Source organism: Mauremys reevesii, linkage group 1 (genome assembly GCF_016161935.1).
Source record: "Mauremys reevesii isolate NIE-2019 linkage group 1, ASM1616193v1, whole genome shotgun sequence".
In the NCBI taxonomy this organism is placed as follows: domain Eukaryota; kingdom Metazoa; phylum Chordata; order Testudines; family Geoemydidae; genus Mauremys; species Mauremys reevesii.
In genome coordinates, this window is record NC_052623.1 from 209,460,571 (window position 1) to 209,477,422 (window position 16,852).

Genomic DNA, 16,852 nt, shown 5'->3' on the forward strand with positions numbered 1-16,852 from the left:
TCACACTCTGGAGTGCCTAGCATTGTGTTTCACTATATTGCATTGTACCATACTGCATTGTCCTGTCTATATCACAGGCCCTGCACCATATTGTATCCTCACATATTGCAGGCACAGGCCTTGATCCTCCATTGCTTTCCCCTTGTGACATCGTTTACACCTGTGAAAAGTGGGTCTCAAACACTATCAAAGCTGAGGTGATAGGACAAATGTGTTGTGTCCTGTCCCATTATACTGTATTGCCTCAGAATGTATTGCCCTGTATCTGTTGCATCCCATTATATTTAACTAGGGTAGGACTCATGGTATCATATCACTTCATACTGACCCTTATTCAGAAGTAAGTGCTTTAGTCCCATTCAAGTCAATGGAATCTAACCTATGCAACTAAAACCAATGAAACAAGAGAAAACAACATCAGCATGGGGTGGGGAGGTGACGAAGCCACGAGAGAGATCTTGTCCTTGTTCCTGCTGAAGGGACATCCAGGTGCTGGGGCAGTGTCACCCAACTAGGAGGTTCTGAGGGAAGTGCTCCAGAGTGAAGATAGCCCAAGGGGAGGGAACATGAAGGGGCTGGAGGAGATGACCGCTCTGACTTGGAGTGATCTTGTGTCCGTGATCAGTATGTCAGAAAGAACTAAGTAAGGATAATATCCACCACTCTTCATTTCTCTCTGGTTACCGATCCTATGCACTGAGAGAAGCTGTGCAGCCGATGAGCAGTGCACAGGACAGGGGTCAGCAAACCAGGCTTTGCCACTGATCTGCTGTGTGACTGTGTAGATCACTTTTCCCTGTGCCTCTGTTTTCCTATCTGTAAAATGGGGGTAAATAATAGACTCACCTCTGAAAAGTGCTTTGAGACCCTGGGATGAAAAGTACTAACTATTATTACCAATTCCTCAGGCACTCGGAGTGTCAGGGACATCTATCCACCTCATTGGGGTGAGCCTTGGAGCACATGTTGCAGGTCTGGTGGGGCAGTTCCATGGAGGCCAGCTGGGAAGGATTACAGGTATTGTAACATTGGGTCCAAGATTCTCTCAATGGCCCTGAACTGTGAGGACAGAAAGAGCATGTCAAGGTTGATGGGAAGGAATTGATAATGGTCCTTTAGCTGAGAAGTCTTGGGCTTGTGGGTACTTCTGAGCTACAGAGCGGTTCAGGAATGTTTTTCCTTGGAATAATGGCCAGCAACCCTCTGATGAGCACAGGATTTCATTTGCAGGTCTCACTGTTCAGACTGTGAAGAGCCCGTAACATTTTCACACACAGTCAAATAATAAAATTCACACCACTTGCTGGGTGAGTGGAGACCAGTTGTCACTGCACCATCAGTTAATGATGGGAAATCTAGACCCCATGGGAATCAAAGCATTAATGCTTGAGAATAGTTTTGTATGTTCAGACCAATACCAAAGGATTGTGTGTGACCGAGAGCAATAGGAATGAATTATAAAGAGCTGACCCTTTCAGCTCATAGCTTGTACCATCTTGGAGGAAAAATGTCCTGGCTGGGAAGCCTAATTGGACCTGGTTCTAGGGGAACCACCAAAAAAAGCTTGCATCAGATGGTCCTTGCTGGCCCCTCAGCACAAAGATCACTCCTATGTTTCCAATACAAAAAGAACAAAATACATGCTTTCAAGTGAATAGCTTTTATTTCCAATTAAGGAAGAACAACAACAAGCAGGAACAACAGTACAGCTCCCAGGAGAGAGCACAGTGTGTGTGACTCACTCTGTAGAGCTGCCATGTTGAGCTAGCTCAGTCACAGGGCACACTTTACACTCAGAGGTGCATTACATACAAGACAGTCCGTCTAGCTACCTGCACCACAATCCTCTTCCTCTACATTTAAAAAATACATGCATTATTATGATTAGTTTAGTCTGATGTTAGGTCTGTGTATATGTTATGGCCCAAGTTATTTAGCAAAAGGGGAAATTGGCGCATTGCTCTTCCTCTGTTTCCTCGTAAGCATTTTGAGATTCACCTTCAACAGTAACATTATTATTTACATCCTCGCCAGGCATATAAAAGTAGCATCACTTTCTTCCCCAGTAATTACACGCTCACCAACTTCACATTCAGGGCCTTCTGCCCTTTCTGAACCTTTTAACTTGTAACAGTAGCTCAATATGTGTCTTCCTTCTTTCCCCTTTTACCTCTGCCAGGTAAATTACAGGCATCAATACCTTCTGGCAATTCCCTTTCCCCACTCATTCCCACCCTGTGATTTCACAAGCATACCAGAAATTATATCCGATTTCCTGTTCCCTTTTGCAGCCTGAAGACACTTGGATCAGCATCTGGATTTCTCGGTGCTAACCTAAACTCTTCCAACCCAAGGCTGGTTCTAGAGTCTGCACTGGCTCTCTTAGGGGGAAGAGGGTGGCAGTGTGTCTGCTGTTAAGACTTTAGTTCTATCTTGGTACAGGGCTGGATCCTGCGGGGCCCAAGTACACAAAAGCCAGCCGTGAGGAGCGCCTGGATCCTGGAGATGCTCTCTTTGTGGAAGCCATTCACACCGATACAGACAGTAATCTGGTTTCTATTCTTTTCAGCCCACTGCTTCTCCCCACCCTGCATTCATCATTAATGCCCGGGAACGTGGTTAGTGTATAGCTGTCAGTGTGGCCCAGCGGCTAGCTCCAAGGCCAGATTCACACAGAGGCAAACCAGGCACCCGCCTAGGGCCCACATTTTGGGGGAGGGGGCAGGAGGGAGGTGATTTTTTTTACCAATGCAAATTTGTGTGCAAACTGAAAGAACTTCACTCACTTGAGTGAATGGCATTGCAACCTGGTGCGCCGGGTTGCAGTGCCCCTCAAGTCTGGCCTGGCTGCCCTTCTGTCATGGTGAGCAGTGCCCCAAGCAGTGGCAAGACGAGCAGCCAGCCCTGGCAGATCTACACCATGACCAGCCCGGCTGAGGTGAGCAGACTATAGCGCTGTTTGTTATTAGAAGAGAGGGGCCTAGAAAGTGTCTGTTTGCCTGGGACCCAGAGTTGGGTTAATCTGGCCCTCGGTGGCTCTTCCTTCTAGGTCAGAAGATAATAGGCTCAAGTCTCACATTAGGATGTGGATGTGTTTTGGTTAGATTTGCTTTCCAGAAGGCTTAACTCAAACGATAGTAAAAATCAATCTGGCCATGAGAGCTTTGTCTATACTAGAAGCCCTACCAACAATAGCACCCCTGAGAACGACATTGTAAATTTCCCCAGCGTAGACACAGATAATGTCAAAAAATTCTCAAATACTGCTCCTCCCTTTGTCTCTCTTCATCCCCAGCACCTGAAAGCAGCAGGATCAATGAATGGGCAGGAAGTCAGGTGCAGAAACACACAGAGAGAGCTTCTGCTGGGACCAGCTCAGCATAGCTCCTGGTTTCACCTGAAGATTGTTTCTGCTGAAACTAATCAGTCCAGCTCCTCCAAGATTGGGCAGAGGAGAAGGTTTCCTTTCAATTCCTGAACAACCTGAGGCCCTGACAATATATTGCCATTATAGATTCCTTGGCAGCTTTTGCAAAGGTTGGGGTGCAAGATCCAGTGTCGTCACCTTATGTCATCTCTGGTCATTACATACTGCTCCCAAAATGCCCCTGGAGATTTCAATTCAATATTCTCCTTCACTTCCTGTCCTAAACTGTTACACTGCACTAATGGGCTCTGTTGAACATTCCCAGTGATTCCTGTGAGTATGTAGGGCCTCCCTCCTCCTCCTTCCACTGACTTCAGGGGAGTTTCTTCACATTTATTCTGGTGTAAGCAACAGCAGAATCAGACCCAGAGATAGTACAATTACTTAGTAACCTTTGTAAAGCGCTTAGGGTCAATTTAGATGAAAGATGTTATAGAATAATAATGCTTTGCCTTTCTGTAGCACCTGTCCTCTGAAGACCACAAAGCTCTCTATAGAGACTTACGAATTAAGCTTCATAACTCCCGGGAAGTCAGTATCATTTCCATTTTACAGCAGAGGGAAACTGATGCCCAGAGACACTAAGTGATGTGTCCAAAAATACAGAGATCATCAGTGGCAGGGCCAGGCATGGAATCTAGGCCTCCTGACTCCCGCTCCTGTGCTCTAACCACTACATATCACTGCCTCTCACAGATAATTATGCAGGGCAAGAACATGGAAAAAGTCTTGCCCTTCATCGCAGCCTATCATCTTCTCCTGCAGTGAAGTCACAATGGTGACTGATGACCTCACAGTCATGTCCTGGGAAACACACCATAAAGTCACAAAGCCAGGACACTGACACCACTGGGGATCAGGCAGGGTAGCCCATGAGGGAGGGGGAAACAACTTCTAATTCAGTTACAGATCTCTGCAAATAGAGTAAAGGAAAAACAGCAAAAAGGTGACCAGAAAATCATTTCCCAAATTAAGGTTTCTCCCATTCAGTTTCCTTCAGTGTTAAAGTCCCATTAAAACAAAGGCCCAGGTGAACACTCTCCTCCATGCTTCAATACACAAGGATGGAGCAATCTATACAGTGCAAACAGATGGCAAGACACCTGAAATCCTCCCTTAGACTGGTGAAGAAACCAGCATATTGTGTGTGGGCCTGGGGCCAGCTCGGACACTGTTAGGTACATCCTGTTCTTAGGACTTTGGAACATGGAAAATAGCAGCTTCCTCTAGAATGTTTCCCTAGAGAAGGAGAAGCAGGAATAATAGCTCAGCAGGGTTTTTCGCTCCTTTCAGATTTTGGTATCCGGATTCCTGTAGGCCATATTGATTACTTCATCAATGGAGGCAAAGACCAGCCTGGATGCCCCCGGTTCATCTCATTAGGTGAGAAGGATTCACGGCAAGTTGTCAAGGGACGTTCCCTTCATTCCAATCGGTCAGCCTGTAAAGCTGCTGCTTGACTAACAATTCCCACCTGAGCCAGGGCAGGGGTGTGGCAGACACTACAGCAGGACAGTAAATGTGTAAAGGACAAGCCATAGCATGACGGTATCATACAAGATCGGCCCATCTTGCCGAAGCTGCCTCTCAGCAGTCAGAGAAGAAGACTGCCCAGATAACACTACCTGTGATTATGCAACAACATAACAGCTGAAATGCAAATCACACTGAGGCCAGGTTTCCACTAGAAACTTTTGCCTGTACCCAGGGGGTGATTTTTTTTTAATGATATTTGTATACCAGCAAAAGCCCTAGTGTAAATGCAGTTCTACCCAGAAAAAAAAACATTATTTTGCCAGTATCACTTATTTCATTTCGGGAACCAGTATAAGCTATAATGGCAGAAAACCTTTTCTTCTGGTATAAGCTTCATCTACACCGAGAGGGCTTGTCAGTGCAGCTTTGCTGGCAAACTTTTTCTAATGTGGATTAGGCCTTAGAATTTACTGTATATAGGGCTCTCCATCTGTAGGCCTCAGAGCGCTTTATAAAGAAGGATGCGTATCCGTAGCATCATTTTCTAGATTGGGAAACTGAAACAAAGAGAGGCCGAGTGAATTGCTCACAGTCACACAGTGAGTTAGAGGCAGAACTGGCAGCTAATACCTATGACTCCTGAATTGCAGCCTTTTGCTTAGTCCACAGCTGCCCTGGAAAGGATGAGTGGAGGGGATTTGGAATGAAAATTTCAAAACCATCTAAGGCCTGGTCTACACTAAGGGGGGGGGGGGGGGTCGAACTAAGGTACGCAAGTTCGTATGCAAATAGCATAGCTATAGCGTAGCTGAACTCGAACTACCTTAGTTCGAAGTACTCACCCGTCCAGACGCCGCGGAATCGAAGTCCGCGGCTCCCCCATCGACTCCGCGGTGGTGGAGTTCCGGAGTCGACGGGAGCGCGTTCGGAGTTCGAACTATCGCGTCTAGATTAGACGCGATAGTTCGAACTCCGAGAAGTCGAACTCTACGCGTCGACCCGGCAGGTAAGTATAGACCTACCCTAAGTGACTTGACTTTCAGTGGGACTTGGATGCCTACATTGCTTAGGCACTTTTGAAAATTGTACCTGATGTGTCCTTCGCAGACAGAATAAAGTGCTTCTTAACTTGCACCCTAGCTATTACTGTGCTGGGCTCCTTAGAAATGCATAGAGCGTCCACATTGGCTCAAGAGGTCAGTCCCTTCCTGGTCACCGTACCTGTAGTCTTGTTTTTTCTTGCAGGGTATAACTATCTGATCTGTGATCACATGAGGGCGGTACATCTCTATGTCAATGCCCTGGAGAATTCCTGTCCTATGATGGCGTTTCCATGCTCAAGTCACGAAAATTTTCTTGCTGGCCACTGCCTGGACTGTTCCAAGCCTTTCCTGCTCTCCTGTCCCAGAATAGGTATGATATCAGCCTGGGAACTCCACTGTCTAAAGGGAGAGGAGAGTAGAAACCTGAAGTTCTTTGCTGCAGGGCTGGGCATTTAGACTGGATTTTTTTTGAGCTGGGGATGGTCAGGAGCTACTAGGTTTCAAACCTGCCTAGGGAAGCATTCCAAGTGCATCTGTGGGATAAGATGTAAAACCAAGGTTCCGAACACCTGCAGCCACTGAACACCCAATGGCACATTCCATAAAGGCAGGAAATGAATCTGAGCAAAGTCCCCAGATCTGCTCCCCTGCCAAAGTCTGAAAAAGGTCAGATTTGTAGCTGACCCCTCCCTCTGAATGGGCTAAATCAAAATCCTGAATCCAAATTCCTCTGAACGTGGGGCAGGTTAGAAATCTGAGTTCAGATCAGAATCCGAGTTCTGTGCTTTGGGACCAACTCTAGTGTTAACCCTGGTCTCCTGGCCAAATTCCAGTATGAGTCATTCAGTTCCTGCTCAGGTCTTGTCTACACTAATATTTAGTTCACAGCAAGCTGGGGTGTAAATCTACCCTGCACTATCCTGCTGCGCACTAAGTATCTGTGTGGACCCTGCTGATGTGCATTAACCGCTCCCGAGTGCGCTTTGATGAAATGGGAGGAAATCAAAGTGCACAAACGAACCATTAGTGTGTATCAGCAGGGTCCACATGGACACTGAGTGCACAGCAGGCTAGTGCAGGGTAGATTTACACCCCAGCTTGCCACGGAATCAATGTTTGTGTGGATAAGCCCTTACATTCCCACCTGCAGATTCAATAGGAGATGTTGTTCACTTACCTGCCTGACCAATGGGCACTTAAGTCAAAAAGTTTGGCTAGTTCAGAGAAGCAGCCAGAGTGTTTACCCTAAACTGAGCTGAACCTGAACTTCAATCCTTTTGAGAGCCACCCATTGCTCCTACATCAGGATGCTGGTCAACGGTGGCTCTCTTCACCCCAGAGGTGGCTGCATTCCAGTACTGGGAGGACTCTCTCATGTTCCCCTGAGGCTGAGCTGTGCTGGGGGTGGGAGGAGGTGCACTGCTGGAAAGCCACTGGCTGGAAGCATTTTGCCCCTGAAAGGTATGGTACCTTCTCTGGTGGTGGGGAAATGCATAACAGGAGTCACTAGCCCTCCCCCCAGCACAGCCAGCCTGTTTTCCCTAGGTACACACTGCACAAAGTGAGGGTGAAACCATACCACCCTGATTGGGAAGCCTTTTTACACTCACTTGACAGATGCAAAGGATGGCACAGGCTGCAGGGCCGTGGGGAATCAGGCCTAGAGGATACAATAGTGTCATCATGGAGCATGCCTGGATGCCCAGGTGACTCTCCTTACTGCTGGCTGCCCTGGTGATCACAGCGGTGTAACACTGGGTGTGCTGGTGCAACCCTGCTGTGGAGAGCAGCTGGGATGCAGACACTGTGGGCCTGTTCCTGATCTCACTGATGCTGGAGATAAGTAAAGACTATGTTGATCCACATCAAAATAGTGGGATAGGTGAGAAGTGAATCAGGTGTTCCTGCCACCCATTCCCTCCAGGCCTTTACCCCTCTGCCTTGGCTTCATTTCTTCCCCTAGGGCTGTTGGAGCGCGGTGGAGTCAGCGTGGCAAAGCTCCCCGAGGAGGTGAAGGTTTACTTGGTGACTGCCTCCTCAGCCCCGTACTGCAGTAAGTAGCAAAGAGAGAAGGAAGCCAGGCTGGTGACATGAATGAACTATGGAGACTTTCCATTTATGTCAGTGCTCCTGAAGAGAGTCACCGTCGTTGCCTGGAACATGTCGGTCCTTCCCCTGCTCCCAGTGGAAACTGTAGGTGCTTTGAGAAATGGATTCAGAGGGTATCTGGCTTCATGGTAGCTTCTGTAAATCCCTCAATACCTGCTGCAGAAATCCTGTATTGTGCTGTGCCATGGTCCTCAGTGAGGGACCACAGACATTGTCGTGCCCCGCAAACACGCTCCTCAGCGAGTCTCACTATCCCTAGGCCTTCTTCAGCAGCTATACACTGGGGGCGTGGAGAAGGGGCTGCTTTCACCAGCTGCAGAAGAACATCACTGTTACAAATGCTGGGATAACCCAAGCCACTGTCCTCTTCTGAGTTATGGGCCAGCTTCTCCGTCCAGTTCCATACCCATTGACTCCTGGCGAGATACTCCATTTTCCACCAGTGTACCTGAGAGTAGAATCTGGCCCTAGAAGGCATTTGAGATCTGGCCCTCAGCCTCATTTCATGCCACATTCTTGGAGACTATAGAGGATAATAGGCCTGATTCTTCTCTCACTTCCACCACTGTTACACCTGTGTGACTCCACTAGTCTCAGTGGAGTTACTCCTGATTTACACTAATACGAGAGGTGACATGGCTCCTGCCGACACCCTCATTTTCTCTCTGCCACCCTCCCCACTCTCTGGCTCTGTCTATGTCTGTCTAACTCTCACTCTCAGAAAATAACAGTGAGGAATGGAGTCCCAACAGTAAACAAGTATATGTCCAATTGAGCAGGCAGCCTGTTCCCTTTTTATGTCAAAACTCTGCTTAATCTGCTCCATACGGTGCTGGAGAGGTCAGAGCATGCAGGGGGTGAGGACGGACAGCCCTCCCATTGGTACAAGGCGAGGGTTAATGCTGAAGGCATGGTCCAGCCAAGGACTTGTGCCCTCACTCTGTCGTGTGCTGTCTGTTGCCCAGTGTACCACAGCCTGGTGGAGTTTCACTTGCAGCAGAAGAGAAGCTTGGTCACCAACCTTGAGATCACCTTCCGCAGCAGCAACTCTACAGCCAGTGTGAAGATCACCATGTGAGTGACAATGTGCACCTCTGACCTGTCTTTACTCCCTCGTCTTCCTTGTTGCAGGCACAAGGATGGCCTCCTAAGCCATGTACATGCATAGCGGTAGCAAAAGTGACCACGTGCAATCATCACGAGGTGTCCTGGTAATGTAACTGAGTAGTTGATAACCTAACTGCTGGCAAAGAGAGGGACATCCAGCAAACACCAACCTCCCTTCCAGGGTCTGGCCATACATACCTGACTAATCAGGCAGCTGTCCTGATGCCCCTGAGATGTGAGCTGAAAATGGCTGTGGAGACATAAGCGTTTCTGTGCAGCAGGACAGAGGTTAACTGATCCATTGTAACTGCAGTTACTCAGCAATGAACCTGGGAGAAGGGAATCCACCGAGGCTGGGGACAGAGGCAGGTTCGGGACAGTAAGATCCATCTGGAACCTGCCATCTTCCCCCAAATTGTATCTGAATTAAAGGGCCAGATTCTTTGACCCCTCCCTGCCCTGTGTCCTAACTCCGCTGGGATTTCCCCAGCAAAGGAGAGTGCCCAGCAGGCACAGAGCCAGTCTTGCTGGCTTCTACAGCTCCTTTGTCCCTTCCCTCAACCTCCAGCAGGATGTGTGCTGGCTCCCAGATGGCCCCTTTCTGTTGAGCCGAGCAGCAACTCCACTCAGCACAAAGTCCGGTCCAGATCTTTGAAGTGTGCTGCCCTCTATGCCTGGGACCAAGAGCAGCAGGGAAGGGCTGTTTCCATGGGATTTCCAGCCTGGCCAGTAACAAGAAGCACCGTACATCTCCATTGATTTCCAGCCTAACGTTGCAGACCAAAGAAGTTTAGATGAATTCAGATAAGCGGCCAACCTTCTGGAGCTTGAACAGATACAAATCAAACCTCTGAGTTACAGACAAGTTCAGCCCAGGAAAGTTTAAGGCCAGGTCTACATTTCCCAACAATGTGTGTGTAGGTGCTTGGATCTGGGCCCCGCTCTACTCTAAACCTTGGTGGCTCAATCATGACTATTTGAGGCAAACAGCCATTCTGGTAATTTAAGTATGTCCACCAGGTGGCATGTGAGCTCAAGAAGGACAGAACATGGAAATTGGTTGGGTTACAGATAGAGCCCCCTGAGGATACAAAATTTGTATCCGTATCCAATCTGCAAACATGGTCTGCGGATATAAGATTTGCAGGGCTCTAGTTACAGACATGCAATCTAAGGCCTTGTCTGTAGTTATACTGCTCTCTCTCTCTTTCTCCCTTTCTCTCTCTCTCTCTCTCTCTCTCACACACACACACACACACACACACTCTTTTAATCCAGAATAAGAGTGGCTTTTTTTTGGTTTTACTTAAACCCCTTCTCCAAGCAACATAATCTCACCTGAAAAAAGACCCTCTCATACCATAATAAGAGTGTCTGCCTGGAGTGGGCTCTACCAGTATAACTATATCAGCTTAAATTCACACCTCAGGTTATACAGAAGAAGCTTCCCACGCAGCTATGGCCTACACTTCCTACATAATCAGGCCAAGAGTTTCAAACTTGGTTGCCTGCTTGCTTCCAAGTCCATATTTAGGCACTTAAATAGGTGACCAGACTTTCAAGCGTGCTGAGCACTCAGCAGCTCCCAGGGACTTCAGTAGGATTTGTGTGCGCTCAGCACTTCTGAAAACATGTTGGGGTTGGGGTTTTTTTATGCCTACATATGGAGTTAGGACCCTAACTATGACCACCCAGCTTTGAAATGTTTGGCCATCATGCGCTCAGTCCCGCAGAGCCTCCACACACAGCACTCCCATTAAAGTCAACCAGAGTTCCACACACACAGGATTACTGGCAATAAAATTAACCAATCTTCTTTGAAATCCAGTGACTCTCTTCCCGTTTGTGGGGGTGAATCCCACATGTTGAGTACATGCTGCAGAAAGAAGGATTTCCCTTGGTTTGTTTTACATTTTCTTACCATTCATTTCTCTTATTTTATTTTCTGAGACCTGCAAACCAGACACAGTGAGCCAAATTCCTTCCCATGTAACCCGACTAAAATCAAGGCAATTACAGTAGGGATTAATAGGCCTCATTGTTCTTTATAAAACAGGCTTTTTCTTAGTGGATCTTATCAATAGTCCTTACAGTCCTTTACCCTCTTGCTGGCAGTGGCCAGTACCTGACATTTCAAAGAAGACAACATCCCTCACCCCACGCTTTGCCCACTTCATAATGTTCCTGGCAATCTGTGCAACGTTTGGTGCTGTATTTGTTGGAGTGTCAGGATAGGATTACAAGACAGAGGGACAGAGGAGTGAATATTTGCTGATCTGGGAGAGCTGCTTTAATCATGTGGTATTAGAAGAAAGATACACAGCCACACCCACACATTCTCCAGCCTTTGAAGAGTAAGGGCATATAACACAGAGAGATCCCCCTGGAGGAGGAGAGGGGTCTATTGGGACAGAGCCTCCCACCTCTCATGAAGTGTCAGATTGCCATAGAAGGATCCTTAGATCTCATCAAGTTCTATGCGGGTTCCTGTTAACAACCCCACCATCTCCAATGTTTCAGTAGACACCTGTGTCCCCATCCTCCCTTGCATGCTCACATGCTACTGAGGGTTGGCCCCTTATTCTCATTCACATCCCTTCCTCTGCCTTGCAGACCTAAGCAGCAGCAGCTGGGGAAAGGGGTGCTGGCTCACGCAGTCCCACTGTGCCAGATAGATGCGGTGACGCTGAAGTATCTCCCGAAGTCGCAGATCTGGAAGAAGGACAAGGCCGTCATCGTTGGCAACTTCTGTACAACCGCACTGCCTGTCAATAATCGGTAAGCAGGAGATATCCTTTGAGCTCACTCCAGCCAGAGTCCCTTTTTGGCTGGCTCAATGCTTCCGCTTCTCGCCCTGTGTGAGAGCACAACTCCTCTTGGGGTCACGCAGAAGCTAAGCATGTTAGTTAGAGCTTCTCCCCTTTCTCTTCTCTGCCTGTTGCTGGGTACCACATACAGCAGAAATGAAGGAGATATTGGGGAAGGGCTGAGGTGCCACAAAGGCCCCAGTATTCACCCACCCCCCAACCCTTCCTTTGCATGCACACACACAGAGACAATTCAGGAAATGAATTACATGGGAGACACCCCTGATTTTAATGGATGAGCCCCACTGCTTCTTGTCTGTGTGGCACAGACTGTGCCAGAGACTGTGAACCATTAGAGCAAAGCAAATGTTTTGGTTGTTGTTTTTTTTTACAAAGTATTTTGTCACCAAACAATGCATTTCGGCAAGTTCCAAAGTTATTTGCCAAATTTGGGTCATCAAATAGTTTTGGTTTGAAACAATATTTTTTTAGGTTGTTTTTTTTATTTGAAAAATCTTTTTTTGAAAAAATGTGTTTTATTTTAAGCAGACTGGATTATTTTTCCTGGATTTTAAATTCAGTCTCTGAATTAAAAAAATCCATTATTTTCTGAACTGTAGTTACCATCCAGCTCTAGTTAGCATCTCCAAAGCAGGACAAACCAAAAGCAAACCCGTCTAACCTGGATGAGGTTCTCACCCTAATGCAACATTCCCGACGACCAGTGTTATGTTCCCAGCATACACACATAGAAGTTAGATAAAAACATAAATACTCTTAATGGAAGGTTGCAACATAACACTACTTTATTGCTTAGAATTCAGAACAATAACACACATGATCCCAAAAACAGAGAGAGACAAAGCAGGCTGCTCCCTAAGGCAGCGAGGCACATGTCACCCCACCTTTCTTTAAGCTGGCTCTTTCCAGTCTGACTGTTTGCATGCTTTGCTACAGAGACCACTAGCCTACATGCAGGACCAGGAAACCTCCCTCACACTTAAAGTGAGAGCTTGCAATTCCAACACAGTCCTTGATATACCATAAGCAGACCCCTAGACTGCACCCCGTAGTCATTAGGAGACATACTCCTCATTTTATGACTAGAGAGCCCATCCGAAAGCTAGACAGAGCAGGGCCTTTGTACAGGTGCACAAGCAGAAGAGGACACAAGAAGCCTCTCCACTCTCAGACCCCCACACATAGAGAAGATGCTACTGTTTCTCCAGAGTTCTTTTGAGGACTGTTCCTTTCCAATGCCCCCTGGAGAGCAAAAGACCCACAAAGGTGCTAGGGGGGTGGCAGAGTCATGACGTTATGTCTCCCACACCAGTTTGCAAGGACCAGCCGGATACACAGGGGAACACGTGCTGCACCTTCCTAAAGGCTGACGCAGCAGCTGTGATTCCTTGCACGCTGGAATTCTGGGAAGCATTGCACTTCCCCTTCCACAGCGCCCCCTAGTCGGGGCTGTGCCTAAATGGTACAATCTGGCCCATCACCTCTGACTGTTTGGGTGCGATGGCAAAGCCAAATTTGAAGCATCAGCGTGTGATGCCAATTCCATGTGTACTGATCTGGCACCCTATGAAAGCCCATATTCCTCAACACATTGTCCTGGCAGAGAAACCCAAAATCTGAGACTCCCCTAACTAATGCAGCAGCAACCGCGAGAGGTGGAGATCAGAGAGAGTCCCTCTGGGGCTAGTCCTTTGACACCAGCGGGTTCTCGCCCTTGGTTGTTTTAAGATTTGCCTAACTTCTGTGTGCTTCTCTCACAGTGAGAAGATGTTTTGCCTGTCTCAGTCTCTGTCCCTGACAGCGAGCAGGCCCTTTGAACATGACCTGGCAGTGGCCTGTGCATAGGAGAGTCCCCTGGAGCGTGTAGCATGCACAGGCACAGTGCTGGACTCCAAAATTTACTTCCTCCCTTTGGACGATACTTCCTCCAAAAAGGTCAGAACCAGTTGGATTTTTCATCCACCCACCTTGGGGATAGAATGAGTAACAGCTCTGGGAAGAGACGTGCACTGCCGAAAGGAAAGACTATGGTCAAGCGGTCAGAGCGGCGGATTGGCAGTTAGGACTCATGGGCTCTATTCCCAGCTCTTCAAATGCACCATTGTGAGACCTTGGACAAATTGCTTAACCTTGGCTTGTCCCTTTGTCAAAGGGGCTGATAATGCTCATCTTTCAAGAGGATCGTGAGGTTCGGTTAATTCCATAATGTTTCTAAAGTGCTTTGAGATCTTCACATTAAACGCCCCAGACATGCAAAGTATTATTATTAGTGAACATGCAGCTGTGTGGCTTTGGTTTTGTATGGGAAGGGGTCATTCCCCTAGCAACACACACACACAGACGTGAAAATAACTAGTCCGGGCCATGGATGCCTACAGAATCTGAGGCCCTCTTGATTTCATATGAGTGGTCCTGCAGTGTAATCAGCATCGATATGTTTTCTCTTATCATGACAAGATTCCAGCTGCTGTTCTGGCTATCTGATTGTCATTTTGTGATGGGTCTCTTTGGCAAAGTTGATGTGTCCTGTTCTTGGATACTCAGATTTATCAGAGCCAGGAATGTTCAAATATTAAAACAGACCATTTATTAGGAAGAAAAAAACCACACCAAAACCACTCTGAAAAATAAGGCTCAGCTCTGATTCAGGAACCCGTCTACATTTAGTTGCTCAATAGCCCTGGCAGTTGGAGATCAAGAGATACAGCCAGAGGAGTCAGTGAAGAGCTCCGTTCCGAGGGCTGGACAATCCTTCCGTAACTTCTTCTGCAAGAGCTTTGCATCTAGCCTTGGGAGAGTGGCCCTGCGCCTGGACACTCAGGCCTTTCCTGGCAGTAGTCTCTCAGCCAGAGCTCATCAGTCTCTTTTAGGGCCAGTCCCTTTTCTCAGGGTTTTCCCAAACAAACATATTTTAATAAATACCTAAGAACATCAGGGTTCTAATCCCTGAACTGGCCACCTCACCAGACAGACAGACTTGAGGTGGAGAAGCCCTTTCCTTGCATGAAAGAAACAGAACACAGAGATGAAGAGAACAGCTGGCCAGCAGAAGCAAGTCGGGACAAGAGCAACGGAGAAGCCTTCATCTGGAGCCAGGAGGCTTCCCCGCCATGACAAGATTCAGAACCCTACAGATGGGTAATTGGGTTGGGGAGGGAAGGGAGTGAAGAAAGAACCCTACAAAACTTGGGTCCTGCGCTCTTCCCTTGGGACAGCACTTGCCCATCCAGTTTATAGGAGTCTATCCCTATCAGGCATGTTTTCTAATAATCATTCGTGTGGCTCTTCCCTCTCCAGCTTATCAACATCCTTCTTGAACTGTGGACATCGGAACAGGACACAGTATTCCAGCAGCAGTCTCACCAGTGCCAAATACAGAGATAAAATAACCTCTCTACTCCTACTCGAGATTCCTCTGTTTATGCCTCCCAGGATTGCATTAGCTCCTTTGGCCACAGTATTGCACTGGGAACTCATGTTCAGCATATTATCCACCATGACCCCCAAATCTTTTTCAGAGTCTCTGCTTCCCAGGATGGAATCCCCCCATCCTGTAAATATGGCTACATTTCTTTTTAGATGGCTACATTTACATTTAGCCATATTAAAATGCATATTGTTTGCTTGCACCCAGTTTACCATGCAATCCGGATCGCTCTGAATCAGTGAACTGTCCTCCCCATTATTTACCACCCTCCAATTTCTGTGTCAGCTGCAAACTTTATAAGTGATGATTTTATGTAAGAATCATAGGGGGGGCACACCCTGGTGGGAAGTTCACAAGGGATCGTGCACCCACCCCTCTGATGGCTTCTCTGGGGGACTCAGCAGAGCCCCAGTCCTTTGAGGGTTTGATTTTTCTTCTATCTGGGTGTGGTGGCGGAGGGTGCAGGGGGCTGCTCCCCTCCTGCCATGCATGCGCTCTGGGCTTCATGTATCAGTGCATGTGACAGCAGTCATAGGCGCCAACTCCATGTGTGCTCAGGGGCTCAAACACCCACAGAAAAAAATAGGGGGTGCTCAGCACATACCAGCCACAGCTGTTCATCAGGGCCACCAATCAGCTGTTGGCAGCTGGCAGGAGGCACTTGGGGAGGGTGGAGAGCAGTGAGTGGTGGGCAGGCGGGCTGGGGGACCTCAGGGTAGGGGGCAGAGCAGAGGCGGGATGAGGCAGAGCAAGGGCAGTGCCTCAGGGGAAAGGGCAGAGTGGGGGCAGGGTCTCAGGGCAGAGTGGGAGTGGAGCACCCACCGGGAAAAATAAAAGTCAGCACCTGTGACAGCAGTTGTCTTTTGCGTGGATACCTCAGAGTAGCAATATGTATTAGCAGCTACCTCAGGGTCTACCCGACAGCTCAGGGGGTGGTGGCTACCTTGCTGTGTAGTTTAATGGCACTGAACAGAAACCTCCACTCCTTTGCTAAGGGGAAGCCAACAGCTCTCCACTGGAGGATGACTGGGTCAGAGAGAAGCAGATGCAGTGAATAGCTAGACAACGCAGCAGGGTGTGATCGAGGATGCTGGAATCTGATTCTCCTGTGGCAGAGTAACAAAGAGGAGGCAGTTTGTGCTGTGGGGGCTGGCACAGACCCGGTACTGGCTACTTGCATCTGTGCTTCAATGACCCTTATAGAGCTTTGCAGGAGTATGCCCTAGCCATGCCCCCGGCCCACACCAGAACTCCTCCTGCACTTGGGGCTGCTGTGGGAACAGCATGGAGCTGGTGGAGCCGTCTCTGTACCTGGGCATAGGGGGCCTTATGCCTGCCATGTGGCCCCTTGGCACCAAACTAAAGGGAGTAAAAAAGCCAGAAGGGTCCCCTGGTGACTATTATCACACTATGCAAGCCCCCATAGATGAAACCA

The 16,852-nt window shown here is 48.1% G+C and overlaps 1 protein-coding gene across 5 annotated transcripts in view; it reads left to right on the forward strand.

The window, feature by feature from the left end:
• PLA1A (phospholipase A1 member A) overlaps positions 1-16,852 on the forward strand; it is a 37,642-nt gene that overhangs the window by 19,008 nt on the left and 1,782 nt on the right. For 3 of the 5 annotated variants that reach the window (XM_039545659.1, XM_039545633.1, XM_039545654.1), the window contains 8 exons: positions 909-1,017; positions 2,443-2,544; positions 4,721-4,810; positions 6,131-6,316; positions 7,910-7,999; positions 9,021-9,129; positions 11,776-11,940; positions 13,751-14,250. In XM_039545659.1, the coding sequence (XP_039401593.1) occupies positions 909-1,017; positions 2,443-2,544; positions 4,721-4,810; positions 6,131-6,316; positions 7,910-7,999; positions 9,021-9,129; positions 11,776-11,940; positions 13,751-13,835 (936 nt within the window). In that variant the 3' untranslated portion in view covers positions 13,836-14,250. Of the gene's footprint in view, positions 1-908; positions 1,018-2,442; positions 2,545-4,720; positions 4,811-6,130; positions 6,317-7,909; positions 8,000-9,020; positions 9,130-11,775; positions 11,941-13,750; positions 14,251-16,852 lie in introns of those variants that run through there. The other 2 variants (XM_039545639.1, XM_039545646.1) reach the window with 2 other exon arrangements.